The 12,911-nt window shown below is 40.7% G+C and overlaps 1 protein-coding gene across 10 annotated transcripts in view; it reads right to left on the bottom strand.

The window, feature by feature from the left end:
* Positions 1-383: 383 nt before the first annotated feature.
* fnbp1b (formin binding protein 1b) overlaps positions 384-12,911 on the bottom strand; it is a 63,672-nt gene continuing 51,144 nt past the window's right edge. For 4 of the 10 annotated variants that reach the window (XM_078270672.1, XM_078270670.1, XM_078270668.1 and 1 more), the window contains 8 exons: positions 11,160-11,174; positions 10,821-10,856; positions 7,808-7,917; positions 7,577-7,709; positions 7,061-7,182; positions 6,758-6,921; positions 5,342-5,500; positions 384-615 (listed from right to left, as the gene is read on the bottom strand). In XM_078270672.1, coding sequence (XP_078126798.1) covers positions 524-615; positions 5,342-5,500; positions 6,758-6,921; positions 7,061-7,182; positions 7,577-7,709; positions 7,808-7,917; positions 10,821-10,856; positions 11,160-11,174 — 831 coding nt within the window. In that variant the 3' untranslated portion in view covers positions 384-523. Of the gene's footprint in view, positions 616-2,484; positions 3,356-5,341; positions 5,501-6,757; positions 6,922-7,060; positions 7,183-7,576; positions 7,710-7,807; positions 7,918-10,820; positions 10,857-11,159; positions 11,175-12,911 lie in introns of those variants that run through there. The other 6 variants (XM_078270673.1, XM_078270677.1, XM_078270674.1 and 3 more) reach the window with 4 other exon arrangements.

The raw sequence follows: 12,911 nt of genomic DNA, 5'->3' as shown, positions 1-12,911 counted from the left end.
CAAAATCAGTGAAGTTCTATTGATAAAAGTATGTGCATGACTTATTTTGACTTTATTACTGCAAATATCAAGGTTAGCCCTACCATCATATGAATGGAAGATGTACTGTATGTATTTACATAACCTGTAACAATGCAGTAAGCCTATGTTCTTACCAAGTGTGTATGGTTACTGAAATAATTTGCCATTCAATTAGTCATTCAACAGAAAATGAATGAATAGGTACGAAAAGTTTGCTGCTTTTCTGTGTTTAACTTTAACTTGACTTTTGGACTGTTGGCAGACAAAACAACGCATTTGAAGACGTCACCATGGGCTCTCAGAACTTGCATTTATATGTTAGACTTAACAGTAATACATGAATTAAAAATAACTCACAGATGAACGGATAATGAAAATCATTTTTAATTGCGACACATTATGCAGGAGAGACAGAAAGAGTAGGGACACGTGGGCTGTTTGTGTTAAGAGTCATCTATGTTTGATTAAAATCACATATCTTCTACAAACATCTAGTTTGTTTTCATACACACAGAATGAATAATTGTGCATAATTATGCTCACAGTTGCTGTTGGTGATGATTGACACCGTGGGGCCGTGGTTCTTGGTTGTGTCTAAATTCCCAAGAGAAGGAAAACAAAGACACGACACCACATCGTTAACTTTCCAGGCATATTTAATTGGCACGGTAAACACAATACGAAGTATTCAGTGCTCCAAAACACAAGCATGGGCTACCAAATGGAACACAAACGAAAAAGTGCAAAAACACACCATTTGGTAGACCTTACAAAGGAAAAGAAGTCTTACTTTGCAAAGCAGATAAAGTAATTTGTAAGACTCTCAATAGTTAAAATAGATGTTTTCCTTTTTAAACTTTATTTATATATTCATATATATATTCTCTAATTCCAACGTGCCATTTCCACTGTACAGGCAGGTTATTCCAGGGGGCATCACCTAAAAGGTTTGTGGTGGTTTCGTTGCAGAGCACCGGCAGGCAGACGGCTGCTATAAAGCTACTGCTGCCCTCAAAGCGGTGATCTGTGCCTCATCAGATCTATCATTGGAAAATAAATGAAACAAAAGTGGCTTGTTTGATATCTTGACATATTGAGCGATGGGTGGTGAAAAGCAAACGTGGTACTTTTAAGCTTGATTCAGCAGAGATTTGATCATTTCATCAAGAGTCCAAATGGTCAAAGTGTTCATCACTCCTCCATTTAAGAAGTGCTCCTAACATGCTGGATAAGATGGGTATTTTTTTAAGAATGGCGTCATTCAAAACAATTTAATTGTTACTCATATTTGCAGTTTAGGGATTTTAGTCCCATTCAGGCAGAATAAGCTACAACATAGGCTTCAAAACAAAAAAGAAATGTGAATCTCAACTCAACATCATCAAATATAAAACAAACAAAAAAATGTTAAAATCATGTACATTATGTGCCATTGATGAGCAGGGGGGGGGATCGGTGGACATGATTTCTCTCGTATGATTATAAAAACATTTTCCCACCCAACTTTTGAGATAATCACATCTTAATCCTTTCATAATACCACAGCTAACGTCAGCATCATCCTTTCTCTCAGAAACTTAAAAACAGGTGATTCGGGTTCTCATTTCAGTCACAAACTCACAGGAAAATATGGATCACAGTATATTTTCATATACAGTAGAAAGTTTAGGTGGAACCATCCTAAAAACATCAGGTATGAATCATGTTGTTGTTTTTTTTTTGGGGGGGGGGGGGTAAAGTGTTGCTTGGACCGAGTGAAGACATTTCCATAAGGTTGATTGACTGGAAACTAACAAGAACTTGCGTTAGACACTGATCAAAACGTACAATACTAACATGTTTTACCCACATACTGTACTGTGTAGCCTACTTACAGTAAAAAAAAAAAAATGCACAAGACATCCATGACCTACCTATGCAAAACATCATTCAGAAAACAACATTTGGGGTCCCTATCATCCTTCACTGACAGTTTTGAGATTAAAATAGGGAACACTGAGAGGAGAATATCACTCACTTGCTGTTAAAAAAAAAAAAAAAACAGGAAAACATGCTTTCTGAACCAGGCAATGAGGGTTAACTGAACAGAAAGGCTGGAGGCGAGGGTGGCGTAAGCTGACCAAACACCCCCACCACCTACTCCAGGTTGCCAGCAGAGGGGCGAGGAGGAAGACAGGGCAAGCATGCAGCACACCACATTGCTGAGAGGCCCCCTGCCTTAGGCTGTTGCAAAAGGGGGGGGGGCACAAAGCAGCCAAGGGATAGCCTGAGCCGCTTCAGGAGGAAAGGGCCGTGGAGGCGAGGGAGGGTGTGGTCAGAGAGAGGAACAGACACCAGTGACAAGACATGAACTGTAGGATGAGAAAGATGGCGAATGACCCAGCATCCATCTCCCCAGCTGGTCCTGGATGTGCGGGGGTGATCGTGGTGTGGAGAAAATGGGACATTACAACAAACAAGACCTTTTATATATATATATATATATATATATATTCAGCTCAAACAAACCACACAACATAAACCAGAAGCACGTAACATACAGATAAGATGATCAGCGCCTTCACTTCTTCTTCTGAGATCTGTAAATATGGAGCTGATTTTAGTGGGAGGGGTGACCATGAGAAGCCCCAGATGTAGGTAGATAAGCTTCAGGGTGATTCTCTTCTGAGTCAAGGAGTGAGGGAGGAGGGCATGGCTCACACACACACACATACACACCGCTGGATGAAGGTGTTTGACAGCTGGTCTTTTTGTCCGTATAAGGCTCCTGCTGGTCTCCGTCCTGTCTCTGACCAAACCCTCCGCCGCTCGTGTCTGTGCAATGGGGGCTAAGGTAAGGAAAAAGAGACGTGGCAGTGTGGGTGGGGGTGGTGGCCAGAAGGGGAGGGGAGGGTGGGGGGGAAGCGTTCAGAGTAAGGAAGCCGACAGCCACGTTCATGAGCGCGCGTGGTGCAAGCGGAGTTAGTTACATTAAGAAGCAAAGCTTTGCTGAAAACAACAAAAAAGCAAATTGTATACTGTGGTTGTGACTGCTGTATGAGTGTTAAGAATGGAAAAGGTTATGAGCGCTAAAAATTTAGATGGATTTCTCTTAGCGTTGCTTCACAATCGCAGAGTTCTGCTGAGGAAGCGCAACGCTGCTGATACATTTTTGTAATGTTTTTTTTTTTTTTGGGAAATTGAGATGCGTTCTAATCGGCCGTCTTTCTCTTTTTTTAGATTCAGGTCATCTCTCACTTTCTCTCTCTGACTCTGTGAGCGCGTGAGGAACATGGTGGTTTCTCCGAGGCTGCTTGCCCTGCCATTCCTCAGCCAGCCTCACACTTTTAGGAATCTGCAATTCAAAAAAAAAGAAAAGAAATACGAACAAACAAAAAAAAAATGACAAAAAGAAAAGTTAGATAGCTTTAAAGGAAAATCGACAGCAACCCAAATATTCAGATATGGAGAGGTGAAAGAAAGAAGTCCTTGCATATATGAAACCACTGTAAACTGACAGACGATACTGCGGTGTCAGGCATGAATGATATCTGCACATACTGTATGTGTGAAAGACCTCCATTAACCCAAATATGTATCTGTTTAACTAAGAACCTTTCAGCTTACTCCACACTACATTGTGTCTGGCTTGAATGCATGTTAGAATGCAGCCACTTCACTTTGTCATGCTGAAATTGGGTCATGATGAAGACAAAAATCCCACAAATGCTGCAGCATGCAACACATTTAAGATGCTCTTCAATAAAAATTACAGGAGACATGAAATGTCTCTGATGTGTAATGACATCCTGCACATAAGAACCCCATGCGGTGCCAAGAAACAAGCCATCAAAGCTGATTAAAACGTGTGAAAGGGAATTTAATAAAGGCTTGTGTAACGTGTTATAAAAGAGATGATTTCTGAGTCAATGCCAAGTTTTGGAAAAGTAGCACAGAATGTCTTATGATTGTAGCAGTGAGGTGAAATGACACAGAGGCCATACACACCATGCTTTTACTGTACAGTAAATGCACCGTTCAAGGAGGTGCTGCTCTGAGACCCATGCAAGAAACCACAAAGCATTAAAGTCATGACCGGCTCCATTTCTCAGCCCAGTCTCACCATATAGCTCAGTACTGCTAATTCTCAGTCCTTTATTCCTTTACCACTGGCCTGGGAAAAAAAGGACCAGAACAGCCAAACACTATCAAATAAAAAAAGGTGGATTAAAAAAAGAAAAGAAAGCACATTCTAAGGGGGCTATTAGTTACTAATTTGTTCAATAAATGTATAAAATTACCTCTAACTTTGACAACTTTTGTCATGTTGTAACAGCTCTATGATTACTCTACAGCATGCAACATTTGAGGTGTGGGCGCAATTTTTATTATTCTTTTTTTTTCAGTTTAGCCTACAAAAATATCTTTTAATATGTATTCATACTTTACAGCAGATTGAAATTACATCTGCATGATTGCACATTGAGCATGCTTACCTTTCAGGGTACAACAAGTGAACAAAACACAACAGTTTTCACTTGATGTTCAATGCCACTTCAGATGGTGAATACATTCACTCAGCTGTGATTTATTACCATACTGACTGAAATATTGGACCAAGGTTGTGGATCAGACTTCTGATTAAAAGCATTTTAATTTGAATGGAATACTGTCATCTGAAATCTCAACAAAAAACATAATGTGTGTGTATATATATATATATATATATATATATATATATATATATATATATATATATATATATATATAAAGCAAGTACTGTGTGTTTGAAATGTACATGTGATCATTGTTAGTGGGTGATTCCTCCCATCATGCTCAGCTTTGACTGGGTGGGGTCATGTTTTATTTTGTATGACCACTAGGTGGCACTGCAGTGAATGGGAGGTGAGGAACTAAAAGCTTCTTCTTCACATACGTCTTACTCAACATCCTCCTGGCTCAGCTCACATTCAGTGTCATTACCTAAACATTACCAACAGTGTACAGTGACACAATCACACTATCAGCAACAACTGTCCCAACTGTCATGAGGCACAATGGACAAATCTGATGTGTGTGTTTGTTTGTGTGTGTGTGTGTGTGTGTGTGTGTGTGTGTGTGTGTGTGTGTGTGTGTGTGTCTGTGTCTGTGTGTGTGTGTGTGCGTGTCTGTGTGTCTGTGTGTGTGTGTGTGTGGGGGGAGGGGGGGTATTCTCTTAACTGAGCTACCAGTAACAATCTGTAGTCTCCATAACTTGCCCCACTCATACAGCAGTGAATGGAAAATAATTGACTCACAGTAACAACAACACACTTGCTGAGTTAAATGTATGTCATAGCACCTTTGGCATTTGTTTCCAAAAAGACCTCAACGTAGGATGAGGGGACGTATCCCTCCTCGTCCTCGTTCCTGCGCACTCGTGTCCAGCCGTCTCCCTTGTCCTCTTCTATCACGTACAACAGCTCGCCCTCTGCCACGGCGATAGTGCCCTCATTATGACCTGCGGGAGGAGGGAACCATAACCGCAAAGGCGAGATAAGAGCATGATGAATAAAGTGAATAACAAAAGCCTACCCTGTACACTTGGAGGAACTACCTTAAAAATAACTTCATGTAGATTAGAGCTTCATGTGTAAATCAGATTTCCTGAAAACAAAGATGAAGCAAGACCAGCTGGTGTGTGGTGGGGAAATTGCAAATACAATACTGTAACTTACTTATTATGCTGCTCCTAAAACGGCATTAGCCTACAGAGTGAGTAGGCTAACCTGTACTCAAACCACAGTAGCTTGGACATCAAAGTCGCAGAACATCAACCTGCAAAATTGGCCTGCAGTGTACGTCTTATGAAAGGAAGTTGCAACTCACAACTCACAATCAGTCTTACTAATGACAGGTCTTCCTTTAATCCAGTAAGAGAACGATTGTCTCAGTTTCAATGTGTTTGTGGATGTAATACATTTTGAATTATACAACTGATGCCTGTACCTCTTAAGGCCTCTAAATATCCTTAAAATAAGTAAGATACTTTCACCTTTTCAGGCCTCTAGATTTCCTACAAATGAGAGACAGAAGATGAAAAAAATCACTGCTCACACCATACTGTCATGAGGTCAGCTAAACTGCTTCTTAATAGGGTCATTATATATTGGGGGTGGCAGTTGTTCAGTGTGTAGGGGGTTGGGAACTGAAGGGTCACTGGTTCAAGTGCCCATACGGACCAAAGTATGGTGGTGGACTGGTAGCTGGAGAGGTGCTAGTTCACCTCCTGTGCACTTCCAAGGTGGTCTTGAGCAAGGCACCGAACCCCCAACTGCTCGGGGCGCCTGTCCATCGACAGCTGCAGCCCCCTCACTCTGACATCTCTCCATTAGTGCACGTATAGGTACTGAGCATGTTTGTGTAATTCAGGCCTGTGTGTAATGTGTATCCTAACAACTGAGTGAAAACATTGTAATTTCCCTTGCGGGATTAATAAAGTATACATTATTATAATAGGCTCTCTACCACTTCTGATTTGCACACAGCACTGTAGTCAACACCCTGTGAGAATTTGCCAAACTGGATTTTGAAATACTGGTACTGGTGAAATGACTATATTTCAATCCACTCTCCTCCTCCACACATTTCCTCAGAAAGGTCACACCGTACTACTCTCTTTCAGAGTAATTCAAATTCCTCCACCTTACATCCAAATACATAAAGGGCACATGTACTTTGAAATATTTGTCTTCAGTAGTAAGCGGCTTCTTGTTACCTTCAAATGGATACAAGGCTTTGCAGGTCCCGATGGTGGGCAGGGTCTCCTCATCGTCAAACTCGTCGTCGAACTCTGGGGTGGAGGAGGTGGGGGGGATGGGGTTGATGTTGGCTTTGACCTGAGTCTCTGAATTCTGCTCCTCTGTGTAGCTGCCATCCGGGCTGCTCAAGGGCCAACACACACACACAGTAAATATACTGTGAAAACATACATAGTTTTCCTCCGAAAAAATAAGGTGTGCAACAACTTTGGGGTCTGGGATGTTGCGTGTAATTGAAAGACTGTCAGAGTATACCATACCTCTCTCTGTCCTGCGCACAGTTGTTGCTCACTGTGGTATTGTTCTGGGTCTCATAGAGTCCACTTCTCCTGTGCGTATCACTCTTGGATGGCATTCTTTCCTCCACCTCTGCTAACCAGCCCTGAAACACACACAATCATGCATGTGTTGGTTGCAGCTGACCTGTTCTTCCTACGTGATGACTTGAAAATGTCAAGCAGCGTGGAATTCTTTTTTTGATTCAACATTTGGCAAGAACCTTCACAGGAGTAACGCCACTGCCTTGCACTCCACTTTATTTGCCATGTATTTACAAGGTTAAACCAGGACTCCCACTCTCCCTACACAGACATGTAGCCAGCCCCTCCAACTGCATCACATCTTCTCCTAATATGGACGAGAAGCAGACTTCTTTGGAACAACCCCAGTCGGAGAAGTGTGTTTTAACTCATTATTTACTGTCTCGGATAAACCAAACAAGAAAGCTTCGCCAACACTAACACTCGCATATAAATGAGAGCTCAGACCGAACTAACCTCGAATTTCTGCACTTCAAACTGGAGCTTCTCGATGTTCTGGCCTATTTCTGATAGCCGGGGGTCTACACTGGCCGGGTCTCCCATCTGAGGGTTCTTCACGTACACATCCCTCATCTTAGTCAGAGCGTCCCTGGGAGAGCAAATCACTAGAGTCAGTACAAGTCATTGTTGCATATTAATGGGGTAAACACAAATATCGGGACACATTTAAAACCTTTAAAAAGATACCTCTGGTCCATCTCTTTCTGAATGTCCTTATTCAGTTCATCTATCTTGCCCTGCAGCTTCTTCCTCCTCTGTTCTGGTGGCAGGTGGCTGAAGTCCTCTGGTCCAGAGCCCTGAGAGAACAAAAGGAAAGAATAGAGGCAGAAAAAAAAAGAAACAAAAATGGAAAAAAGGGCAGTTATAACACATAGGATTAATAAAACCACCTTCACAACTCATTGGTTGTGTTGTTGTTTTAACAGGGAACGACTCGGGGATAAATGGATACACGCCCCACAAATGGAGCCCCTGTTATGCTCTAACCACATCATTCACCTGAAGGAGATACTGCAGCTGCTCTCTAATAACACACACTCACTGAGTGTTGGGATGTTTGTCTGTGTATAGAGTCGAGGCCATTCACCTATTCAGCCGCTGCCCGAGCCTAACCTAATGTAGTGCTCTCTGCAGATGCATCGGAAATGTAATAAAGTATGAGCTACATCCTATTATTGCTCATATAGTGTTTCAGAGTAAGCTGGCTAATGGGGCTGTTCTCTGACAGGAATGTGTGTTCTTTAAATCGAGGTTGTGTGAGTGAGACTTTTTTTTTTGGCTGGACAAGGGTCATATTTCCTGTTGAGAAGGTTTCCAGTCAGTAACACTGAACTGATGAGTCATACTGCTCGGCAGTCTTTCGAACTCTCTGTGGACATAATGTATCTCAAGCTTGCTATACCATAGTGCAAGCTGGTCTGTATGGAGCCCTAGCGAGTTCAAAACAATAAATAAAGAAAAACATATACAGGAAAACTCAACTCATTAGCTAGCTGGCAGTTGGTAAGGCTGCAGGGGGGCTAGGGGCGTGTGATTGGCTAAAAGGTGAGGGGGGGGAGATTGGTGACAACTCCACTGTCATGAGAAGTGTTATTGTAAAATAACAAACTAAAAGTCTACAGCAATTTAGCTGCTCTGTGAGGTTATACTTGCTTTGAGCCAAATGCTAATGTCGGCATGCTCACAATGACCATGCTGATGTTTACCATGTTCATCATGTCAGTTTTGTGTGTAGCATGCTAACATTTGCTGATTAATACTAAACACAGGGTACAGCTGAGGCTGATGGGAATGTCATTAATTTTGCAGGTACTTGGTTGTTATTTAGTCAGAGGATCACCACAGTCAGTGGGCTTCATCCTCTGGGGATGATGAATGTCTGTACAAAGTTACACGGCAATCCATCCAACAGTTGTTGAGATATGAGTCTGGACCAAAGTGGTCGACTGACCGACATTGCCATCCCGAGAGCCACACTGCTAGTGTGGCTAATAAAAATCAACTCCAACTGAAACCCTCTTAATATAGAAATAATCATGATTAAATAAGATCAACATTATAATGAGTTGAGTTGTAATCATTTGTCATACATTAAGTTGTATTTATCAACTTAATATTGAACTCTTTGGGGCTCCATAGACTCTGTCATTGAGTTTTTGAGTGAAGTCCGATCAATGAAGGAAAAAGGTGCATCGACTGAATAGATCAAGGCCTGGTTGAATCTCATTGAGATGGGTCACAGCGACACCACAGGATATAACTGCTGGAGCTACAGACTTCACATGAGCCAGGTCAAAACACAAGCATCTAGGTTACCATGACAACCTTACCCTTTCTCCCTGTATCAGCACGCAACACTTAACGGGCATGCAACGTAACAAAGATCATGTCAATCATCATGCAGAGACATACTTCTTTCTGAGTGATAATAAGTTTACAGTGCAGAAGTCGTGTATTAGTGTTTACATTCTCTATGTACCCCAAGACAAATCAAAATACTATTATTATCTAGGTAGAAAGTAAGAACAAACTAAAACTATAGGCAAGACATTATGTAATTTGTTGTTTGTAGTATGGGTGGATGAGAATTTACTAATTGATTCTTCTGGAAGCAGGTGTAGATTTATAAAACACATTAAACATTAAGTAGAAAATCGTGAAAAAAATCCCTAATTAAAGTCAACTTAGCTCGACATTTCGAAAAAAATAAGCTTATTTGCTTTCTTGCAGAGAGACACTCTCAAGTCTGAACCGTAAATATAAAGCCAGCTGGCGGTTAGCTTAGCTTAGCATAAAGACTGGAAGCAGTGGGAAACAGCTAGCCTAGCTCTGTCCAAAAGTGAATCGGATGCAGTAACTTCCTGCTCACATCCTCAGTAATTTACTCAGTTGTGGGCGCTCGGGTGGCTCGGTTGGTCGAGCGGGCGCCCAGATGTGGAGGTTTGCTCCTCGACACAGCGGGCCCCGGTTCAACTCCGACCTGCGGCCCTTTGCTGCGTGTCGTTCCCCCTCTCTCCCCTTTCATTTCTTCAGTTGTCCTGTCAATAAAGGCCTAAAAATGCTCACATGTGACACATTTCATTGTAGCATAAAGTAGTGTGCATGCCTTGGACGCTAATTTTTTCATTCCATTGTTGGAATTATTAACATATTCACATTAGATATACACAATTACACAGATTAAACAAGTTAGATCGGGCTCTATACAGAGCATACATTTTACAGTCAGAATTTGGACACTGAAATAAAACGGTGCAATTTAACAAGATATAACTATAAGTTATAGAGGTTCTGGTAGGCACGGTTTATATATTTGGACAGAATCAGGCTAGCTGTTTACCCCGGCTTCCTTTCTAGCGCACAGATATGAGAGTGGTATTGAAAAAAAGTGAATATGTTTAGTTTCCAAAATTTTAAACTATTCCTTTGATCCTCAAAGTATGTCTTGTTTTGAGGAAAATATGAATGAATGGTTGATATTCTTGGGAGGTCTGCAATCACACAGTTCTCTGACAGTATGTTAGCTTTACAGAACAGCGTTCTATAAAATAATGGCATGCAGTGTGAGGACATGAGTGAGCAACTACTACATAAGATCCGATTAGTGTTTGTTACAAGGACATACTATTTGTCGAGATGAAGAAGGACTACCAGACAGACTAAGAGACGGACAGGTAAAACATAGAGTAAATCTGATCACCTCAATGAGATTCCGGACGTGGGAATTGAGTGTGATCTGCACCACAAAGACCACACACAGTTTGGGAGAGACATGACGGGAACACAACCACAACACAAAAAAACAAACAACAAAACAACATACAAATGAGACAACGACAAGAGGCTGAGGTCCATCGTTGTGTCACAGCAAAGATTAAATTATTAACTTAAATCCATAAGTAAAAAAATAAATAAAAAAGAGAGCACAACAAAAACGTAACGGCGTACAGAACGTTATTAACAGTGTGTTACTGGGAGGAAGTGACATGCGTGCTATGGTCATGCCGCTATGGTCGTGAGGTTATTCGGTGATGCTTACCAGCTTGAGGGAAAGCTTCATGGGGGGAGAGGAGAGAGAAATGGCGAAGAGCAGGAGAGAGAAAGAGACAACAGTCAACGTCAGGAGAATATTGCGGCCATTTGTTAAATTTTCCTTTAAATAAAAATTGTATTGTATTTAATTGGCTTTGCCAAACTTCACCATTTAAGGAAAAGAGGGTATGGCACTTGAAGGCTTTAGGATTTGGATTCATATGCAAGTTGTGGTATAGAAAACTCTTTGAGCGACCCCCTATTTTTCTAATTTGGTGAAGTTTAGCATTTCTAATGTAATGAATTAATGAAAAATGAAAAAATAAGTCGGCAAAAAGGCCAACCTACTGCACAAGCATGGAGTAAAGAATGGGGAAAAAAATTGAGGGAAGACAGATGAAAATAAATGTAAGGAAAGAAGTAGAGGGGTGGTGGCTGCGACAGGGACGGATGAACCCTTTACTTCTTGATCCCTCTCTGCTGCCATCGCAATGACATGCAGGCGACAGCAGAGGGCGCCAAAAGCATAAACACATTAGCAGATCCATACGTTGACATGGAGGCAGATACTGTACACAGACAAGAGAGTCGCTTTCAAAACCCAAAATATCAAAACTCACTCGTTACGAAGGAAAAATCAACACATATCCAGGTCTATGTATAACTCAAGTGAAAGTCCCTGAATGAAGGTACAAAAACAAATAAGAGTAACCATGTACTAAAAGGCAAGTAGAGTAAAAAAGCACAAAGGAAATGGTTGTAAAAGTGTTTTAACAGCTTATTTACAACTATTTGCTGCCTGAGTTCTGGCAGTGTTTTAAATACAAACAACAGAGTAGAGAGCAGGTTAACAATCCTTGGCTTGGTAGAGCTGGAGCAGATGACTTGTAATCCTGTTAGAGGCTCAAAGGCTGGTGCACTGAGGAGCTCTACTCACTTTGGTCCACTCATAAAGTCATTCAGCTGGAATGACGTGTTAACGGTATTCGCTATGACGCCTTGTGATCCTCCCTCTTGCCTCCCTGACGCTGTATTATTCTTACATTTACTATGAGTGAAGCCTCACTTACAGAACATAAGATAATATCTAATTTACACGTATATCTTGACAGCACTGATGGTGTGCAAGTATATGTAATAAGAATGTATCATAAACTCTGGGTTAGGATCTAGTTTGGGCTTTGTTTTTCTAGTGGGTCAGATATGGACTTTATTCTAATTCTTGCTTGGCAAAAAAATCACATAAATAAATATAAGAATAAGAATAAATAAAAGATAAACAAAAAAAACCTTCCCATTTACTCTTACTTACTTTGTTTAAGTTTTTTTTTTACCATTTATGTTATGTATGTGATGTTGTGTGTCTATGTGATCGAAATAAACTAAACTTGCAATCTTATGAATATATGATTTTTATAATTTTTTATAACTTAAAAATGCTCTAAAATTTAAGAGAGAGTTTAAGAGTAGATCTTAGCTGACTGCAGTGCAGAGACAGAGGTGGACACACATCTTCTGATACATATTTTGGAGTGACTGTACAAAATATCATTGGTCGTGATGAATGACACTATATTCATCAGAATAGTGTAGTTCAACTTATTATTTGCATTTGATTTAAACATTCTTCTCCAGTTCAGTTTTCTTTTTGTTTTCATTTTAGCCAATTTCCTATTATTTCATTCACATTTAAATATATTGGATTGTTGTTTATTTCATGTGTAACTTGCAAGGACATTTACACAAATACATTGAACTT

The sequence above is a fragment of the Sander vitreus genome, chromosome 16, assembly GCF_031162955.1.
Source record: "Sander vitreus isolate 19-12246 chromosome 16, sanVit1, whole genome shotgun sequence".
NCBI lineage: Eukaryota > Metazoa > Chordata > Actinopteri > Perciformes > Percidae > Sander > Sander vitreus.
This window is presented reverse-complemented; position numbering and strand designations above follow the sequence as displayed.